Genomic DNA, 21,471 nt, shown 5'->3' with positions numbered 1-21,471 from the left:
TTTGATCTGTGACTGCATCATGAATATGCATTGATCACAGTACATACCGACCGTAGTAGATGCCGGCGCAACAGCTCGATTCCATGTCGCATCTTCTTGGCAGGTGGCATGGAATGTTGAGTTGTCCGAACGGAGAAAAAAGTCTCGGGCGCAATTGTATCCACAGCAAGTCGTGTCGGTGACAGATGCCTCCGGCTCGAAGAAAGTCAAGTTGCAGCCTGAATAAGTTGGAAAATATATCACCCGAAAATCGCGTTGTGTGAGTAAACTTATACCACAACAGCAAATATATTTACACGGAACCCAACAGCTATAGGCTACTATGCCTATCGTACACCATGAATCAATAAACCGATAAATCGTCAACATACACCACTTATCCCTAATTACAATATTGATATGTATGTCGTTTTGTCCAAATTTCAACCACCATCCGGATCAAATCCCGAATATCAGTTCAAAATCCGGAACCAGATTACCGCGGTTACGTGTTGCAGAGGGAGATTACACCTGTAGTAAAATGAATCTGATGCCGGAATTAACTCGAAAGAATGTCAGATGCTCGCGTGGTCTCGACAACATTACGCTGGCGAAACGTATTCAATTTATACAGGTCTACATCAGGGGTCACCAACACGCATGCGTGCCGCGACCTGATTTCAGATTTTGGAAGAGCGCTAAGCATTTTTAAAATGCTGTAATTGATTTCAGTTTCAAAATATGGCTGTTGCTGTTCCAAAATAAGCTATTCTCATGTGCCCAACATCACTATTCCTCACTAGCTGAAACAGCTTCGGCGATCGCTATTGCATTCCATCGAGGGAGAATGAATGGGCAATTGGACATACTGCCATGTCGTACAATGGACCAGACACCGCAACGACCGATACGCTTGGAGAAGAGCTTAGTGCTCTCCTCCACAAGATCAAGCTTTACGAGGTGATATAGGCTTTCAGATGGTACAGTGTCTCGCTAGCCCCCATAGCAATTCCTTAGTGTTGTCAGATATCGTGTGCAGCTTATATTTCAAATATCAAAAATTGAGGATCATGATATTTTTTTTTGAATTTGTATTTGTTCAACAAAATATTACTTGTCTTGTTGCAATCATGCCTGTCGCCCATGCGTTGTACTGACATAAATAAGTAAAAAAGTATGGTTGCTAAAAGTGTCGCCTACTTTTTCTCGATATTGTATTCTTGTGGTCCGCAGCCTATATGAATTTTGAAAACAGGCCCGCGACCCGTTTTAAGTTGGCGACCAATGGTCTACAATCTACATAATGCTCCATAATCGCAAATGTTCCATTTCAAATTAATCGCAAATGTTCCATTTCAAATCTAGATTCATGGGCAATAATAGCCTCTATTGGCATCATTGTCTTTAGTTCGGTGACGCACAATTTTTGTCAATGCTTTCAGATCGTAATTCTTATTTTAATTATCAAATATTCATGTACGACCGAGACCTTTCTTCGGCCATTCCAGCGTAAGTTACCGGCCCTGCTATCGACAATCTCTAAACGATTAAGGCGAAAAGATAATACTGAGTTGCACTCACATTTTACGTCAAGAGTAATAACGGGGGAGACGTCATTTACGGTGCAACCGCCGCTTATAACCGAGATCTGAACACCGTCGTCGGTTTCATTGACTGCAGGTATTGTCATAGCATGGAAGCCTGTCCCCGAACTGGAAATGAGTATAGTATTAATGACATGCAGTCTTCACGAATACACAATTAAACCAAACCTTGCGTTCACTGTTGGAGTATCGAGTAATTGTTCAAATACGCCACTACCACCATATCGCAGAACAGATAGGTCCATCTGAAAGAGAGAATATATAATCCCAGAATCGCAACAGCACTTCGTCAGACGCCCCCAAAATTTTAATCTTGGGCCCCCATGGGGTGGTCGAAACTTCATATGTCGTGGCGCGGTAATGGCCGGTGCATAAATGCAGCATTTGTTATGGGGTGGGGGAGTGATACAGTGGTACCCACACTAAAATCAAAACATGTATAGCTCCCATTCGATCTCGGGAGGGGTGTGGCAGTTACGGTCCTGTATAATTCTTTACTCCATTGGCGCATTTTCAATGATTCGTCAATTGCTAAGGCAAATGTAACTCGGTTGTTAAGCGTTGCAGTTGCAGTGTCGCTATAGGCTATTTATAGGCTAATCACGAAATCTATTTTGAATATAGTTGTTTCATCTCGACAACATCTCTAGGCTTTTCATGATATGTCGACTCTCGCCACGTTCCGTTCGCTAGTTTTCTGCCTGCAACCCCCCCCACCCAGAAACCACCCGTTTGGTGGAGTGTGCGGGTGTAAAAAGCCCGGTCAAAGATAAGCCTCCAACACTCTGTGGAGGCCACGTCGGCGGCAGTCGGACTCACACAAACAAGCATCATATACATAGCATAAAACCACAGCCGCATGAAGAGCGACTCGTGCCTTTATTAATCCACACAAATTATGAGTTGAACAATTGAACATTGTTACGTTGACTTCACTACGTCATTGATCCGTGACGTCACTCCATTCACCCAAGTCATATCTTCAACTAGATGCAGTGAAGCAAATCAATCGATATCGATTGTTTTATACTACTTCATAATGTTCTGTTTAGTTGCAAGTCACGAAACCGTAGTCACATTCCCTGGGTTTATTCGTGGTTTACGCAAGGTCTGGTCGTCATTCGTCTTCAAACCAGGAAATTCGCATTTTAACCCAAATCTCTCATCACAAATGCGAACACTATACTAAAAAGATTATTATTATTATTGGTTTCCACATGTGATCAAAAGAACATGGAGCCAATATCTAAGAAAGATCAACTCACAAATGCTGTCGAGTTTTTAATGCGATTTGCAGACCTAGTCAATTTTTGAAAAGGGGTGCTGGAAGAAAATGGTGAAGAACCACTGCACTAAACGAACGGATATATTAAACGGCCATGGCCGAAACATCACTTCGTAACCCCCCCAAAAAAGTTGGTCTTGGGTGATTAACCAAATTTCAGGGTGGCTTTGCTACCCAGTGCCCCATAAGCAGGCCGTGTTATTTTTGGCATATGCCAAAACTGCCAAAAATAAGTTATTTTTGGCATTTTTCGATTTTTATTTTTGGCAGTTTTGGCATCGTCCTCTAAATAGATAGTTTCAGCCTCGAATTAGTCACAAAAACGCTTTATTTGGGCTGGTTTGTCAAAAGGCACCGCAAAATGTGCTGCATCCACGTATAATCAGTGCCAACAAACAATAAGAAGAAAAAAATACCCAACGATTTCATAGGTTAATAATATCAAACGAAACCACAAAATATGCAGTGTCCATCGGAATCGGTGCCAATGAGCAAAAAAAAAAGAAAAGCCTAACAAACACGCTCAACAGCTGTTTGTTACAGCTGTTGAATAGACTTAAATCGTTTGCACTGTAACAGTGCTTCCAAACTCATGTCAGCTAAGTTTCTCCTAAATTCATTTCTCGCCCAGCGAATCTGGGAAATATCGGCCTCAACAGTAGCCGTTGAGGGAAAGAATGTTGCCAGTCATCCACAAAAGGTTTTCAGAGCTTCGAAATCTTTGGAGGGTCGAACCGGCTTCCATGCATTATGAAAAGAGATCACTTCGCCAGTGCCATCGATCTAATCGCGGAAAGAATTTTCTTCCCGATACTTTTCCAGGAGTTTCCTGTGTTGTCTCTCAACAAATTCTATGTCGTAGCCCGACTATCATTTCTCCTTCAGTCTACAGATAGATCTTCGGAGGACTTTTGTCACTTCAGGTGGCTTTAATATTACCAACTCGCATGGAAGAGTCCTAGGAAGGTTAGCTTGTTTAAGAACATTGACGCAACAAGACTGTCTGGCAAAACGAGACTATGCAGCTCAGAATTAGCCAGACAGTTTGTTGCGTCACAATGTTCAACTTGATCACAATGCAAAAGTCGTGGTTGATTTTGGGGGTTCCAGTTTCATGAGCAGAATATAATTTATATTTTAATAATCAGTACTGCGGCAGCTGCTCATTGATACACGTTTTATCAAATTTAGCGCTCGACAAGCCGATCAAAAATGGTCGTAAAATTGCCTTTGGACAAATGACAAGTATGACGTAAACCAAATGCAGTCAGCCGTTCAATCTCGCTGTGCCCACACCATTTAGGACACCATGCTTTCACCCCTAATGGGTGGGCTGGGCCCAGATTAAGAAACCTGCCTTTCACAAACGCTCTTATCGCTTGTAACGCGGTCCTGTTAACACAACACCATGAACGAAATACACTATTTGGCAGATTGTGTTATTTTTGGCATATGCCAAAAATTGCTTATTTTTGGCATTTTCAAATTTTTATTTTTGGCAGTTTTGGCATCTGGCTGCTGAAATGCCAAAAATAACACGGCCTGCCCATAAGCAATATTCTCTCTAATTTCTCATGAGTCTGCGCGCACTCAACAACTCACTGCGCGGTCCTTTGGACAACAAACGACTAAAAAAAGGTCATCACTTCGGCTTTTTTTTGCGCGCGACACAGATTTATCTGTGCGCGGCGACTTTGTCAGCAATGCGCGACCACGCACGCGCGTAGCTTAGAGGGAACATTGCCCATAAGGATATTCGTTTTCACCGCTACTTGTGAGCGAGGCTTGTTATGCTAATTAGTGAGTCCGTCTATCCCGCTTAATCGCGCTAAGCGCGAATAATTTCTATAATTCATGATTAAATCGGTCAATAATATCGGGAATAACATATATATTGCCATAATTTTTTATCCTCTCTTTGCCCTCGTAATCAGATTTACCAGTAGAGCTTAATGAGGTGTTGTCTTGGAAAATGTAGGACCAGTAAATAATAAATTAAACATATTCGGGCGGGCCCGTTGGTATAACGACTTCGTTTCATGATGGTATTTCGTGACCTCCTGTCTGCTATGTAAAAAGATATTGAAATCGCCCAAACCTACTAAACTATAAAAGACGCACACGATTTCAAATTGGTATTGATAAATAATTTTTCTCGGTCGGAGGGCATTTGTCTTGTGGGTTCAGATTTCCAGGACAGGAAATTCGGCGCCAGCCGCAATATGGACGCATATCGACAGTTAAACATTTAATATATATCTATGTTTTCGGTCAGCATAGGGGCAGTCCTTTTCGGCCAAGGTTTTCTCGGAGTCGCATGTTACATGGTCTAAAACTTCATGTCTTGGTGCCAATGGTGCGTCGTGGCGCTGTAGGGTTGTTCAAAATTGACCGACTTTCAAAAAGTCCAGGTTTTCAGTCCGATTCCCATGCCTTATACCTTAAAAACATATTCTGGCTACTTTTTTTGTAACTCGTCCCCTGCATCCGTGTGCACATTGAGCTGGAAGAATAGCAGCTCAAAATAGGGGATTCCCCTAAAATCTGAGTGTCACGATTTTACCTAGCCTAGTTAAAGTGACATATAACATGGATTTATGCAGCCGTTGCGGGTTGGAGTGCTACAAAACCCCACTATTTAAGGCACTCCTAGTTCAGGATATCATTTCCATGTCCCACACTGCCTTAGAACTGCTCAAAACTACCTAAAACTGATAGTCATTTTGTTGGATCACATATCCTACACCCCTCAAACCTACCCGGCACTGTTCATCAATTTCCTGGATCCCATGTGCAAGAATACAACTGTAAATGGTGTTTTAAACAATCATTTGTTTTAAATGCAACCCTAGAATACGTATATGAAACGCTGTGGTATTTTAGTAAGGTTGTTGATGTTATCTTATATTATTCATCGTGATTCGACGACTATGGTCATTGGTCATTTTCACCAGCCAATGTTCCGCATTTTGATTCCTGATCTGCTGACTTGTATAGCATGGCCCGATTTCGTTCTAGGCTCCTTGTGAGACACCGCATACGCGGATCACATAGCGAGGAGGCTACATAAACTTCAAACACTAGACCTTGTTTGTGCTAGAACTTGCAACCCATCGATGTTGCAAGTTGCAACTGTGTAACCACTACGTTATCTAGCCATATTTCATTAAGATATTTCCAATTGTGCTGTATTCCGATAATGAAAGACTCACTCCGTTGCCTTGCCACGTGACTCTGTCAGCAGTTGTTAATACTTCTCCTTTAACATGCACCTCGAAACTAGCAGGGGCTCCAATTGCTCTTGTGTATATCTGGACGCCATAAGGCTGTGTGAAGTTCCAACCACATGCTGAAAATCAAAATACACCAGCTTGTCGCCGTGTTTGACATTTTTCGCCTTACACAAGCGGCTACAGCTTGATTTTGATTACGTTTACCCTAATATCTCATTGTTCGTGTGTCAACGATTTTACATCGGTCATAGAAATATTCCTACTATCCCAGCCTGCGTCATTATTTGAGGAATTGTCTCGCTTGATCTATGCCAGAGACGGCAACATAGGCCCGCGACGGGATTTTAGCATCCTGCAGATAGTTTCCGGTCCTTACATGATAATGTGGCCACCGGTCACAGCCTGCGCATTTTCTCACTACTTGCTTATTTCGTCAAAATATACTGACTGTAGCGTATAGGTTATTCTTTAGTTCCTTATATTCTTTGTGTTCTTTGATTCTTACTTTTCGATTTTGGTCACGTGACAAGCATGTCATGTTTCGTCGAATAGCCTTTCTTTCCACTTTTTCTTTCAGTCTCATGTCTTGCTCCAACCCAGGCCGAAAAATAAATCAGAGTGAAACTTGGGCCATGAAACCACTTCTTGTGTTCGGCTCTACATCGGTTTACGAGAAAAAATTTTGATCAGTAACATTAACAAGACAAATGTGCGTTCCAGTATAACCAGGCCGTGTTATTTTTGGCATTTCTAAAACAAAAAGCCCAAACCGCCAAATATACAATTTTGAAAATGCCAAAAATAAGGCTTTTTGAAAATAGAGATTTTGATGAAAGATTTTGATGAAAATGTCAACAGGAATCGACAGGAGTTTGGATGAAGCGACAAAACAAGTGTTTAAAGCAAAACTCTTTAATTAGGGATCCGTAATCCTTCGGGCGGGTCCATGAAAGGTGAATGAAAAGGCCAAAAAGTCCGGTGATTAAATCCGGATTTACGGCCAATCTGAGGATTGATAATTCAAGCGATTAGGGAATAGATGATATCTAGCGATAAGGAAGTAGATGGTATTAAGCGATTAGGAAGTAAATGATGTCTGCACGCAAAAGTAGTAATCAGCATATTTCGGAATCTGTGATAGAGGGACCTAATTTTTAAATTTAGCGCAATTAGGCATTTTCCTGCTGTCAATGCTCAATATGCTCATGCTCATGCATTTTGTTACATCATGTAGTCGCCGCGCGCAACCCCCACTGTATATAGCTCAATGTGCAATAGTGAATGTATACCTATAATTCCGTTCCCCTTTAACTTGAAATTGAAAACTGTCTGCATGTTCATTGTTCAATTACTGATACATTGTGTCACGTTTTCCAATAGGCCTAGGGACATACTTCCATCAATGAACAGACATTGTGCAAAAGTCCTCCAGATCTATACGTACCTTACATAACTACATAAATTTAGTCCTCTCCTAGTTTTTCATCGCCGGGTGGAGTATTTTTCATAATATATTGATTATTAAAGTCACTCATGATTTTTTACCATTGGTTGTGTTGTGAAGGCTGCGATCCCAACGTGCCAGAAACCCTTTTGAATTGTTATCATAAGTATTGTGACCAGTGTGAATGCCTGTAATTTTGCAAGGATAGTGGGTCGACTAATGAGAATAGATATTGCAGAAGCAGTCGCTTTGTATCGCGTAAATTTGGTCTCCAAAATCGTAATCAATTTGGATTTAAATCTTGCTGTTTGATGGCACATTGTGGAACTGTGGACACTGCATATTTTGCGACTTACATTTCATAAGAAAGACCAGACTCAAGTGTTTTACATGGTTTATTCGAGTCTATAAATATGAATTCATGGCTATGCCAAAATTGCCAAAATATAATCTGTAAAATGCCAAAAATAACACGGCCTGAATATAACCGATGTTAACATACAGTCTTTATTACTAAGAGTTTCACCTTCTGACATACAGCCAGAGTTCAAAGAGCTTGTTGGGAACTTTGATCGACCACAGATGTCTCATGAACTTCAACAGCTATTGACGTTAATAAATTCAGTAAATACTATTTTGGGTCTCTGTGCTTTAAACTTGAAGTTTACAATAAATACGATTTATTCCTTGTACAGATGGATAAATACGCGACTAATGCAACGATTCAGGATTCTAGCCCGCCAAGTACTTCATTCTTCCATACCAGGCCAGCCGACTGGAAAAGTTGCCCGCCTCTGATCTACGCTCTCACGAAAGACGCATAGGTAATTAATTAGGCATAGTTTCATTCTTATAACTATCATGAACTAAACAACAGCGTATCGTGTTTTGTATAAGCAAGAGTACGCTACACGACCTGTTAGGCCTAATGCATCGATGTATTTTGAACTCGAACGTGGCTTTAAGGTGAGGTTCAAGGGATATTTCCAATACACCGTGGTCTGGTTTAATCAAACCTGCAAGGATGCTTTATACTTGAGTTTTAGTTGGTTACGTTAGCTGAACAGGCTGCTCTGCTAGACGATGAAATCTTGAAACGTGAGAACACACAAATTGTACTGTACAAGATTGAGAATAAATTGCTGTTCATGTACGTCAAAACAGTCAGTAAAATGCAACGACTTTTGTGACTCGAAGGTAGTGACTTGCTCCAAACACTGAGCCCGAGCAATTGAGCATAGGCTACGCTACACCATATTGTAATCACAATTGATTATTCACTCCGAACTAGCCTAACCCGATGTCATGCTATTTATAAACTAGTAAAACGATGAGAGTCACCGCAGTAATTTATGAAAATTCAGTGTAACGTCCAGTTCAATACAGTATGAGAGTACAATACAAAACCAGTCACGCTTATTGGCCGAAATGCTGCTAGGCGCTATACAGATAACGTCGACCTCATCTCTGTGTAGTAGAGACAGTGTAATGTTTGAGCGTTTGGGAGAAGTCAATTACCCTATTTCGATGAAATTGCCATAAAAAGACCCACTTTAGCTCCTATACTCTCGGCTGATATACTGAATTTATATTAACGCACGGCAGTAATAACATTGTATACCAGTCGCGCCATAATGACGGGGGTTTAGGCTATTCCGGAGCTGTTTTGTCTTTGATGTCGCTTGCTGACGCAACTAACGATATCGAATACGGAAGTGGAATTGGGTAACGAAAGCAGTGGTTCTCAACCTATTTGACCTCGCGGATTGGCAAAACTTTAAAATAAATGTTGCGGACATTAAACACTGCGACAAATGTATGCAAATCCAACGTAATATTGTGAACTTGATTTAAAGCTGCCTTTTTGATATTCGATACGTGGTTCTATGGAAGTTTACGCAAGAGTAAGCTCGCGAAGTTAGCTGTTGAAGACCAGTAACTTGATTGTTACTGTTCTGTATCCTTTGATAGAAATACTGTACTCTGATGTTTGCTATAGCCTCTATTATACTGATAAGTTTCGCTTGATTTAAACAAGTTTGTTTAAAAGTTTCCGAAGCCTTCACATGTAACATGTCGCGAACAAATTATAGGCTAATTATAAACAGTTTCGTGCAGCACTTGCACCATCATGACGCACCCTAAAGTAGACCATTGAGCATTGACTATGCCCAATACGACACCATGCGGCAGATCCGTTCCGAATTTCCAAATCAATATAAAATTTGATGTTTTTTAACTCTAATTAATCGACAAGAGCTCGTCTTCCCGCATTTCGGAATTGAGATATAGAATGCTAATATATTTGGATGACCGGCAAGGAACTTCCCACGGACCGGCGGTTGAGAATCACTGAACTATAGGACTGGTATAGATCACGTGGCTTTCCGAAGCAGAAAATTTCAGATTCAGGACTTGAAAAGAGTCACGTGATTTATCGCAATGAATTGGTCCAAGTGAATTCATTCGGAAAACGGGATTCGAGTCATCCCAGCACTACTGTGAACAGTTTATGCAGTCCATAACCGATTGAAAGCAGATGTGTCTGGCCGGAGGATCACATCCATTTCGTGTTAAACTTGAATGATGAAAGCATTATTGTTGTTGTCGTTGGTATGATGAATGACCGAGACGTCTGATAAACCGTTCGATAAGGAGTCCAGGGCGACGCCAAGCCACAAGCGGTGAAACGAACTGCAGCAATGAATAATTGCGACATGGTGCGACGACAGTACAACTTTGAAATCATCGAGAATTTCATGATTTCAACATATAGTAGCCGATGTTGGCCGGTGGTAGCGTTATCATCAGAGGTGGTCAAAGTAGTCAAGAAAGCTACTCAAGTAGAAGTAGAAGTAGCCCGGAAAAAATCTACTCAAATACGAGTAGAAGTACTTCTTCCATAAGCAACCTAAAACTACTTGAAGTAGAAGTAGAAGTGACTGACTTTAAATCTACTCAAGTAAGTAAGTAGTTGTGAAAACGATCGTAATTCGTTCGCATGGATTGTCAAAGCTGCAAATTTACTTATGCGAAAGGTGCAGAGCTTGATTCATATTGATGCATGCCAGGAGGTATTCAAATTTCGACAGCATAAGCATTCGTCCGCATCATGGGATGAAAATGATAGCATTGATATGGAAATGTGGCATTAATCCTCTGTTTACTGGAACAGCACGTTTCAGAAAATATCATGGTATTGCGCACTCCGCCATATTATAAGGCTCGTAGTTTCGTCGAAGAGCAATACGGAGAAGTTGTATAGGATGCGGTCGTAATTCGTTCGCATGGATTGTCAAAAGCTGCAAATTGACCTATGCGAAAGGTGCAGAGCTTGATTCATATTAATGCTTTATTTCCGGAAATAAAGGCATTACTGCACTTGCTTTTATACTTCAACATGTATGTTATCCAGACAAAAGAACTGATACTAATTAGAACTCAAAGTATGATGTTGGGAATTGGAATTGAAATATAAATACTACTTCTAAAAGCGGAAAATGTATTTCATGTCTTTAGTACAGAAAGTTTCGAAGGTGGTATGCTAAAAACAGGCCTAAAACTAAAAAAGATGTCAGAGTCTACTATTCCAGATTAGGACACGCCATGGACTGCTAGATAACGATATGATAAGTAAATGCTAGATTACGAAACATCAGTTTCAAACGTTATGATGAGCCATATATACTGCAACAATGCGGTGTGAACGGAAGCACGCAACCCGCTACCTAAATTATATTCACCGATACTTTCGTGAAATCATACTGGTTACTCCATAACCAATGCGCGCGAAGCGCGAGGAAAATCTTTTATGAAAATTAAATGTTGATCTTCTGTGAAAACAGGCCCGAAATTCCGCAGGCTATCTTCCTGATTGGAGGATTAAACTACTTCTACTTGACAAACTGAAAATAGCGAAAAGTAAGTATGTAGATCACAAAATACAACGAAGTAGAAGTAGAAGTAGCGAAAATAAGATCTACCTGAGTAAGTACAAGAAGCAGAGGAAAACTACTTGAGTACTTTGAAAAAGTAGAAGTAGGCTACACTGTAAATCCGCAAGGTCGTATTGAACACTTCATAACACTTTTTTCTGCGTACAGACACACATTTTGGGCATATAAACGCATTGGGCCATTATCGTCGCAACGCTTCTGCGTATTTCTCCGTTTACATGTAACACTTCGCCACTGCGGCTTATTTTCAAGAAAATTTATACTTGGTAATTTATCATCAATGTTGCATTCATAAACCATCGGTACGTTTGGAGATCACATTAAATCATGGTATATGTAAAATAATATTACTCACTTGACCCAACACCAAGTTTAAGGGTAATATTTCAATGAAATATACATATTTCCCTGTGACGCATAGCGGTCACCACCTTAGTTACGGTAGAGCGCGCTCGATTTCAGTTTTGATTTGAATTGGTGGTTCGTCAGGCTTCAGGCAGAGAGTAGGGTACACGAAAAAACTTGGTGAAATGGATATATTGAAGCAGTTTCTGCTACCTGATGGCGTAAAGGATCATAACATCCATTTACTGTAAGGTATGGAAATGCGGTAAATGTTATTGAATGTATGTAATGTGAGAATAGTCATAAAATGAACTCGTTTTGACATTGCAGTAACGTCGTTTGTTTTAGATGTTTTAGTAGGCTACTGATATCCCTTATTCATATAAATGTTCTTTGGATGTTTTGTAGTATATGATACGTCTGATATTATTGCTGGATGATCGAGCTTCGAATCTGATAATATACCAGGCTGCGACCAGGTCCAGTACTACGGTACTGATGGGAAGCTGCTATAGAAGTAACTTTTTTGACATATGGATAAAGGGATGTTCTCTCTATCCACACTGAAATATCACTATGTAGGCGATATTGTGGTCCATTGTGGACAAGTACTGCAATGTCAGCAATTAAATGCCGGTATGACAGTCATGCAACGGTTTTGATTGTTTTTCAACTGCAACACATTTTACACTGTACTGTTTATTCCAAGTTGTAAGGTGTTAACCAAAGCGATTTTTTTGACACGTCAAAATAGGTCAAAATTTTGTCAAAATTGTACCGTTAGGTCAAAAATTGCCAAAATTCTTTACAAAATCAAAATTCTGTTGGCAACTTGCATTTCGTTTGCATCATAGATGATTGCACTGTCGGTGAACTTATCATTTTACAATTTACATCCTGTAGCCTACTTTATAGTCCTAGCTAGACGGATGATAGACGGACCATTGCTGCTCATTGTGAATCATAAACTGTCAAATGAAACAAATACTCAACGTAGCCTATTGCACTATCCTAACTGAAGCAAGACTGTGTGGGCATTGGTTCTTCTATTAGAAACCGTATGATGAATTATTGCGATGTAGACAACTCTGTCATAATGAGAGAGAGAGTGCAGTGTACGCACAACTTTGGTGTTGCCGGCCAACAACTGCAGCTGGTGAACGTTCTTTCTTCATTCTTGCCAAGCTACTTAGTTAGGACAGACACTTTCTACCCGAAAATGTAGGAAAGTATCTTTCGATGTACTACAACAAATTTTTAATTATTTCTACCATAATACGAGATGTAACTAATACTAGAATTATTCATGGGTCAAGATTTCGATAAAATAAGTTCTTTTTCATGTAAAAATTTGTCAATTTTCATGCTAAAAGATTTTTTCAGGTCAAATTACTTCGGAAGAACAGACAGCTCCAGCCAGAAATAAAGATAAGTTTCGGTAATACAATTCTAACACTATGTGAGAAACACCTAATTTAAGTACATGGGGTTAAAATTAAGTTTTTCATCATCAAAATATGTGTGAATTTGAATTTTTTAGTCAAAATCTTACCTTTTTAGGTCCAAAAAATCGCCCCAATATTAGCACAGATAAACAAACAATCTTTTCAACAAACCATGGATCACAAGGGGTAGTATTTGTTTTGCCCAATCCCCAAATTTGACTTTTCTGAGTTTATTGTGATACGGTAACTGAACTAAACTCTATTTTGCAGGTAGTATGTATTGAACTTGGCACCTTTTTGAAATGCATTTGCTGTATGGAATACTGGTAAGCGTCACGGTGTTTTGTAAGTGAACTGGTATATCCCTAGAGAATGAATTTGATTCTGTTGCAATGGGTTATCTTTGTGATAAAGATTTTTATGTATGTTTGCTGATAAAATTTCACAAAAATTGTTGACAATCTAGGAAGTATACTAACTGTGCCAGAGTAAAATAAGGTGAGTTTTTCGTTGATAAATCGCGGATTATCCACCGATCAAGGATAATCCGCGAATTCGCATCGAAAAACTCACATAACTCCGCTTCTACTGGTCGGAATTGACTCAAATTTGTTTTGCAACGTCTTTGAAGACAGCTCAACAATTTCATGGGGTTGGCAGAAAAATTTTTTTTTTTTCAATTTTCCATAATAAATTAAAAATTTTAATTGGATCTGCGGAGTCCTATACTTGTTAGAATCGAATCAAATTTGGTGTGCAGCGTTTTTTAGGGTAACCTGACAATTCAATCAGTGAATGGCTGGAATCCGGGAAAAAATGTTATTTTTGAACAGCCCTAACGTACATAGACGTTCTGCTATAAATTTCATTCTGAGTTACAGTTCTGCATTCTCACTGCGGCCTGTGCGTCTGAATGTCAATGTAAATTTCAAAATTGCCAAATTGAAAAAAACGCAGACCTAATTCAAGATATTTTTATTAGTCGTTATGCTAATTTTAGTCCTTCTCAGTGATAGGATTTCACATGTACCCGAGCGCCTTTCCTGCGCTTGTGTAACCTGCATGTGTGAAATATTTATATTTATTTCTGCATAAAATTTAGAATTTTCATTGACATATTCAAAACTTTGGAATTTAATCACATTTTCAAGGAGCGCAACTTGGAGTCGACCAGTAGAAAAGAAGCAAACACCATGGCACGCCACGAATCAGAGATTGACCGATCCTGGATCGCAGCTGATGCCACGAATATAAAACTGCTTCAGGGAAAATGGAGTATTCAGAAACATTGTTGACGTTTTGAGCTACTATGCATTGGATTGTCATACCCTGAAGGAGTGGTTCTCAAACAGGAGAAAGCATTTGAAGGGGCGTGAAGCCGCTGTCAACCAAAATCTTTTTCGCACATGGCAGCTTCTACTTATTTCTCTGTGTATGGTCAGAATTCAATATTTGAATATTCTCTCATCAACAACTATTACCGTCACTGCCATCCAACTATCAGATGGGATTTCTAGCGTTCTGGTTGCTTTTTTTAATTTCATGATACGACGATAAGGGATGTGTGAAATTTTTTTGCTATCATAACGGGGCGTGTCCAAAAATGTTCAAGAACCAGTGCCCTTATGACTTCCAGATTTCATATTTTGCAGCAGACTGGTAAATAACAACAAAATCTTTTCTGTAAATCTGCAAAATTTGTATGGACTCAAAGAAACGATTTCTTTGTTATTTGAACAAAAGTGATTGGCATTAACCTGATATAAATACTTGTAATGCAAGCCCAAGAATATTTTTGATGCCTGGTTAGCAGGCCCGATTTCATTAAGAGTAAAAAAATACTTTGTTACTTGTTTATCGTGGTCGTGGTAGTGAAACTGATACATTCATTGTTTGTTTATTTACAATAAAATTAGAAATTTACAAGCCATAATTTGATCAATTTTAAATAAGTTTTAATGATTTGTGTTGATCATGTTTTCCGTTAACGGACGTAACCAATGAATTTGATTCCATGCCATTGTCACGAAAGTTAAAGATACTAAATTATATTTTGTTATCACTATCCCTAATTCCCTATGCATTCATTTTCATGATTGAACGAGTTGCATGATATTTGTAGTGAGTTTGCTTTCGATCATTTGTGATGCTCGTGATTTCATGGACTATTCCGGAAACGGTTTCAACTGCTGATCTGAATTTATGAAACACTGTCACAGCAGCTATTGGAAATTTCAATGTTTGCACGTATTTAATCACACAGGTTGGGTATTATAAGCGTCATCTATTCATGAATCAATAAAATCTGATTTTATTTTGAGCCCTGCGTTCCAGTGACTAGTCAACCAGCCACTTTGAGGCTGAACACTTTTTACGTAAACACTTTTAATTTAAACACTTCGCAACACTTCTAGGCGTTCAATTTTTGGATCACGTTTCGTGTTCAATTTTCCGGGTTGAGCAACACTTAAGAATTTACAGTGTTCGTTACTGACGACCTCTGGACCATACGTCATCCTATAGGAGGATTTGCCCCACTTTTTCAAGAAATCGAAAATACCCTCCGAGGATGCTTCAAATGTCCTCCATTTTGGCGATCCATCCTCCATTATAGCTTTGACAGTCAGGCGATTGTACACTACAGGCAGTGCCGTAGGAGCATATGCTTCCGCCCCTGGCTTTCGTTGAAAATGCCGCCCAAATTTTGAAATAGTTTAAATCTTGATGTGCTGACAAATAAAAAAGGTCCACGTCTCACATTTCCGCCCCCTTGCAGCCTGCCACCCCTGGCGCAGAGCCAGAACCGTCAAGTGGATGCTACGCCACTGACTACAGACACAACTAAAAAAGCCATAAATGAAGCGAAATAAGGATTTCAACAATGGTAACGGCAAGATCCCCCACCCCCGAAAATAGGTCAACTACAACCTAATCTACGTTAGAGCGAGACTTCGTGAAGTCGAGTTGAAAAAATGACCTTTGTTTCAGTCAACACAACAGTATGTCGCGTAACTAATTTCAGACTACCCGTATCCCGGTCTGATATTATAACTTTTGTGATTCTTAAAAAGTGTCCGATTTTCCGGATCTGAAAATATGGTAACCTTAGCTAGTGGCCAAGCTCACGCACTACAAATTCCAGTCGGCTACCGGTAAGCATATCAGCCGTGTGCTATTTTATTTGTTAATCATTCCACTTACAGTTGCAGATAGTGTATCTGCACCATTGGTATTCACCTTGGGTTGCATTTTAAAACAAATGGTTGTTTAAAACACTTCGTTTAAAACATGTTTTAAACAGTGTTTTAAGCAAAGGCCCTTTAATTTTTTTTTCAAGTTGTAAAATCATGCCATAATTGTATAAATACTTTCCAAAAAACATGTTGTATGAGCCTACGGACAATTACCACCCGGTATAGCCGACGTATACGATACGGGATGGTTGGAACTAGGGCTGGGCAATATCGAGTACCCGAGTGATTCGATTCCGATCACTCATTATGGCGTCATAACAGAGTGTAATATGTCAAAGTTCAAATATGTACCTCTAAGCGACCACAAAGAATATAATGCCTGTTATCCATCACATTAAAGATACTTTGGTGTTTTTTCTACCATACCAATTTCATTGCACTTGGTGACAATGTTGTGGGATGATCATGACTTCGGAAATGTGCTATTTCCAGTTACGTTGGTAGCTTTGTACTACATGTTTCGTATGCTACGATACGGCCAATCAAGGTTTCAAGGATTCAACAGTGAAAATTAGGATAGAAACTATAATTCTCGACGATAAATCAACTTTCAGTGGCGAGGAGCGTATAATTTCAGTACTCAATAATTTCAGTACTCAAAAATTTCGTCTTTTACTGCTCGACTTATTACAAATAATACTCGATTCAGATTCGAGTACTCGAATCGCTGTGCCAAGCCCTAGTTGGAACCCTCAGAATAGTCGGTTCAACAGGTATAGTAAGCAGATATTTCGTCAAAAGAGCTATATTTACCCTATATTTTCAATTGTCAATGTCAATCCACAATGACGTCACAATTGAATATTCGTGACGTCATGTCTTAAAAAACAACAACAAAAAACAATAAAAAAACATGTTTTAAACTAGGGCCTTGTTTTAAAGATGTTTGTTTCAAATTGATTTTTGTTTTAAATGCAACCCTACGGCCTAAATACACCAATCAACAATGATAAATTGCTTTCATAAATCGAATTAATAACACGGCTAGTCGCCTTAGACACACGCTGTTACAACAACGAGAAACAACTCCGAAAATATGTGCCTGTGTGTGCAAGCAGCGGCCTTATGTGCAAGCAGCGGCCTAGGTTGTATGTAATGAAACAAAACTTACTTTGTCCCCGTACGAAATGAGCGATGTTGATTAGGATGGTCAGCGAATATATAGAAGTCATCCCACACTTTAGAAATAGAAATTCTTGATGTAAGGCTAATAAGACAAGTAGACTTATGTCAAGCAGCCAATATATACATAGGTGTGGGTGAGGGGTGTGAAACTCGTGACATGCGTTCCAGATATGACATGCCAGGTAACTATAAGTAGCTTACGAGTTTAGCTGGAGAAGTGATAGTTTAGAAAAAAGCCTCGAACTATCCAGCCTATAAGAATCGGAGAATCGCTGATTGGGCAAGCACATATGATAGTCACATCAAAAGATCACGTCGCAAGATTGATGTAGTTTCGACCAAACCAAACATAAAAGGAACGAAATAAACCCACATTCGTAAACTTGCAATATTTGAACTGACGATAATCATATCATTTTACTTAACCCAATTCTCTTATTATAACATTTGCATATTTGACGATAAAGGTCTAATTAATTGGCTTAACTCTAGAGTCTAGATCTCAACTCAAGAGGATCACATGAAAGATGCAAAAAGTCCGCATGAGAGCATGTTCCCCATGAAATCAACCTCTGCTACCAACCACACTCAACCGGAGAGACACAAACCTGGTTTATTATACCACACTCCTTAACAGTGACCTATGCAAAACTGCCTTTTTCGCTATCGCTACTCGATGCTTCTCCACGACGTTACAATTGCGATTATGAACAGCGTGTCGGCAGACGGTAAAATTCACGAAATACTTGCGAAGGCTGTTTCAAGTACTTGCTCAACCGTATTACGTAAACATGTAGCAGACCCCATGGATCAGTTACACAACCTTCGTTTATCATCCGGTAACAGCATAGCGCATTTCGAAAGAATGGCGAGAATTCGACATAGTTTCACCAACTTGGTCGTTTGGCATCGATGCGTGAAATCGTGACCTACGGTTGATAATCCATTACACAAAATCGAATACACTATGTGCATTGTGCAAGTATAGACTACGTATTGGCGTTGTCCGTAATTCTGCCAAATAACCTCAACAGCATAATAACAACAACAAGTAACGATTAGATTATCTCCGACGGAGTGAATTAAAACGGAATGTTCTATACTGTACTGTACTGTAGGCTGATGTTATGGCAGTCGATCATACACTACAGTGCTACTCGTGCTACCTTGCAATTTTTATGAACTATATACGCCCGAGTAGGCCCGCCATTCAGTTATGTTAAATATACATGATATAATATCACCACATGAACGCTTTGGGCACCGGTATATAAATATATGGCCCGTGGACAAACGAGCATTGATGAGCACATTGAGCACACGGATTAGAGTTGGGGCTGCGTTGGGTTGGATTCGATGTAGCAGGTTCGAGATCATTTTGGGTTTAGGGTTGGGATTAGTGTTGTTTAGGGATGCAAAGTAACATGCTCACGTGTCGCAACTCGCATCCTAATGACTGTCGTTTTTTCATTGTGTCACATGCTCAAATGTGCAGCAACCAAATATATATCTTCACGTAGATATGCCCAGTGTAATTCAACGTCTTAAGACTTTGTTGTCACTGCAGTTATGAAAGTTATTGCGTTAGTGGAGAATTGTGTCCAGTTAATTGACAGAGCTCTTCATTTGTTTGAAAAGTGCAACCACTCTATACTGAAAGTCTAACCCAGTGGTTCCCAACCTTTTTCGGCTCATCGCCCCCTTTTCAATCTCCACACCGATCATCGCCCCCCAAATTTTGTGAACCTAATAACGAGCATTACAAACTGTTGACTAATAAAAAAAAAGTTCAACTTTTCGGCTCGATGGCGAAGTTTTACACTTTTGCGGCTGAATTTTCGTTGGTTGACTAAAAAAAAAAGGTAATTTCTCCGAATTGGCTCCAATTAAGCCGTTTTAACGCGCCATCGCCCCCTTCGCTATTTTCGCCCCCTGTCGCCCCCTTTGTCCATTTTCGCCCCCCTATCGCCCCCTTGGTCCTTTTCGCCCCCCCAGACCGCCAAATCGCCCCCTGGGGGGCGATATCGCCCACGTTGGGAACCACTGGTCTAACCTCCCACAGCACCGACATTTGAAGCAGTAGGCTATTTTGCAATTCTAGTATAGAGCTTGCCTTTCTACCTGCATATAGTGACACCAATACCGCCGTAATTTTCGCTGTATTAAGCCTGTTGAACCATCTTAGCGTTAGCGAAATTATCGTAAAATTTCGAATCCAAGATGAATAAAACACGAAGCTTGACATATCGCGTGCAAATAAACATGGGCAGTTGTACACCTACTGCGTCAGGATGCCCCACTATATCTCATACTGATCTAAATTAGGCGCTGCAGTAAGCCAATGATCAGTTTCCCGTCATTCCTAATAGTTGACATTCCGTAGCGTTGGCCTCAGTCCATGCACAAAAGTCGTCAAGTTGATTTAATATAGAAATCGTTAATCACTATCATGAGCAATATTGTAACAGTTATGCAGTGCTAGCGATGTACCATCGGCTGTATCTCGGGCGAGGCAGATGAATTGCCGACCAAATCTTGAAATGCTTATTTATTGCGTCGATGTAATGATTCGTTATAAATTCGAGCGCAATCTATTTTAACGTCATACCTGTGATGTGATCCTACGTAAGAGTGCTACATGTCAGGTTATCAACAGCGTCAATCGAGTAGACAAATACCGTATATCCGCTAAAACGTTAACTTATGCCATAATTGCTGATGACGAAGAAGGCTTGTCAATGTTTGTTTCCTGTTCGGTATTCATGCTGTGTCGACATCGATGATCCGGTGATTTTACATCATACTGATATGATTCTCAAGTGATTCCTGAGGTGCAGTCCAAGAGCACGAGTAACTTGTGATCTAGCACTTTCGTTAAGCACCGCTTCTGCGGAACGGATGAGGACGAGGAACCAAGATAATTCTCAAGCCCTTAGTAGGAAATATCGAATCGAGCCCACAGCCTGCTGGTGTTGCAGCCGCAAAAAAAACACCATTGTGGCACTTGGTACAGCGAACGAATCCTAGCGGTAAAAAAAGCGTGTTGCTCTCTTTAACAAATAAACGGAGTAATATTCACCCATCTTGTAATTCTATACTATGGCTTCACTTTATATATGATTTCAACTACGTTGTTTCAATATAGACAAGTATTTATTGGAAATCACATAGTACAAAACAAGATTTTTATAGTATCCTTGAATCAATAACAAATGTTCGGGGCTTTCTTAGAAATTCACGCTACTAAATCTAGAATCTGCCAATTCTCCACGTATGTATCTCATAACCAATATGCTATATTGAAGGATCAACGCGCAACGGACGCTATCGACTGTGTTACGAGCACAATATCCTACAATTGAAGCCATTTCTATTGTCGATATTTTTCAAACCGATGACGAAATGAAAAGGACCACGGCGTCCGATGCTCATCCCTTGTTGCCAACACACATGATATTGAGAGAGAGAAAGAGCGAGAGGAATCCATGGTATAGCTTTATACCAGTGTTTCTCAACCCCGAGTCCGATGACTCAAATGAGTCCGCAGAAAATTCGGTCAAGTCCACGAGCACATCAATTTTAGGTAAATTTATCGACTGTCAACTTGGTATTTCCTCATGTTTTTCAGTTGGAAGGCGCTAGTCTCATTGTGAATTTGTTATATAAAGGGTTTTTTATATTGATAATATCTTTAAAAACGATCATAGATTCTAAGTTGGAGGTCCACGGACATAGTTCTAGCTTAAGCAAGTCGAGAATCCACGAAAATTTCATAATTTCTTCCACTTCCGGATGATGGTT

The 21,471-nt window shown here is 39.9% G+C and overlaps 1 protein-coding gene and 1 long non-coding RNA gene across 3 annotated transcripts in view; one reads left to right on the top strand and one right to left on the bottom strand.

The window, feature by feature from the left end:
* Nucleotides 1–18,639, bottom strand: part of LOC145447782 (uncharacterized) — a 29,135-nt gene extending 10,496 nt beyond the window's left edge. The window contains exons 1-5 of one of the 2 annotated variants that reach the window (XM_080326051.1): nucleotides 17,657–18,639; nucleotides 6,081–6,217; nucleotides 1,752–1,828; nucleotides 1,561–1,691; nucleotides 48–218 (exon numbers count right to left, since the gene is read on the bottom strand). In XM_080326051.1, coding sequence (XP_080182177.1) covers nucleotides 48–218; nucleotides 1,561–1,691; nucleotides 1,752–1,828; nucleotides 6,081–6,217; nucleotides 17,657–17,717 — 577 coding nt within the window. In that variant the 5' untranslated portion in view covers nucleotides 17,718–18,639. The remainder of the gene's footprint in view (nucleotides 1–47; nucleotides 219–1,560; nucleotides 1,692–1,751; nucleotides 1,829–6,080; nucleotides 6,218–17,656) is intronic. The other variant, XM_080326052.1, reaches the window with a different exon arrangement.
* LOC145447790 (uncharacterized) lies at nucleotides 132–15,611 on the top strand. Its single transcript, XR_013917703.1, has 3 exons — nucleotides 132–259; nucleotides 783–939; nucleotides 8,241–15,611. It is a non-coding gene; the product is annotated as an uncharacterized LOC145447790 (long non-coding RNA).
* Nucleotides 18,640–21,471: the final 2,832 nt, after the last annotated feature.

Source organism: Botryllus schlosseri, chromosome 10 (genome assembly GCF_051294905.1).
Source record: "Botryllus schlosseri isolate E-star chromosome 10, Bs_hap1, whole genome shotgun sequence".
Lineage (NCBI taxonomy): Eukaryota > Metazoa > Chordata > Ascidiacea > Stolidobranchia > Styelidae > Botryllus > Botryllus schlosseri.
The sequence above is the reverse complement of the archived record's forward strand: the minus strand, read 5'-3'. Positions and strand labels throughout refer to the sequence as shown.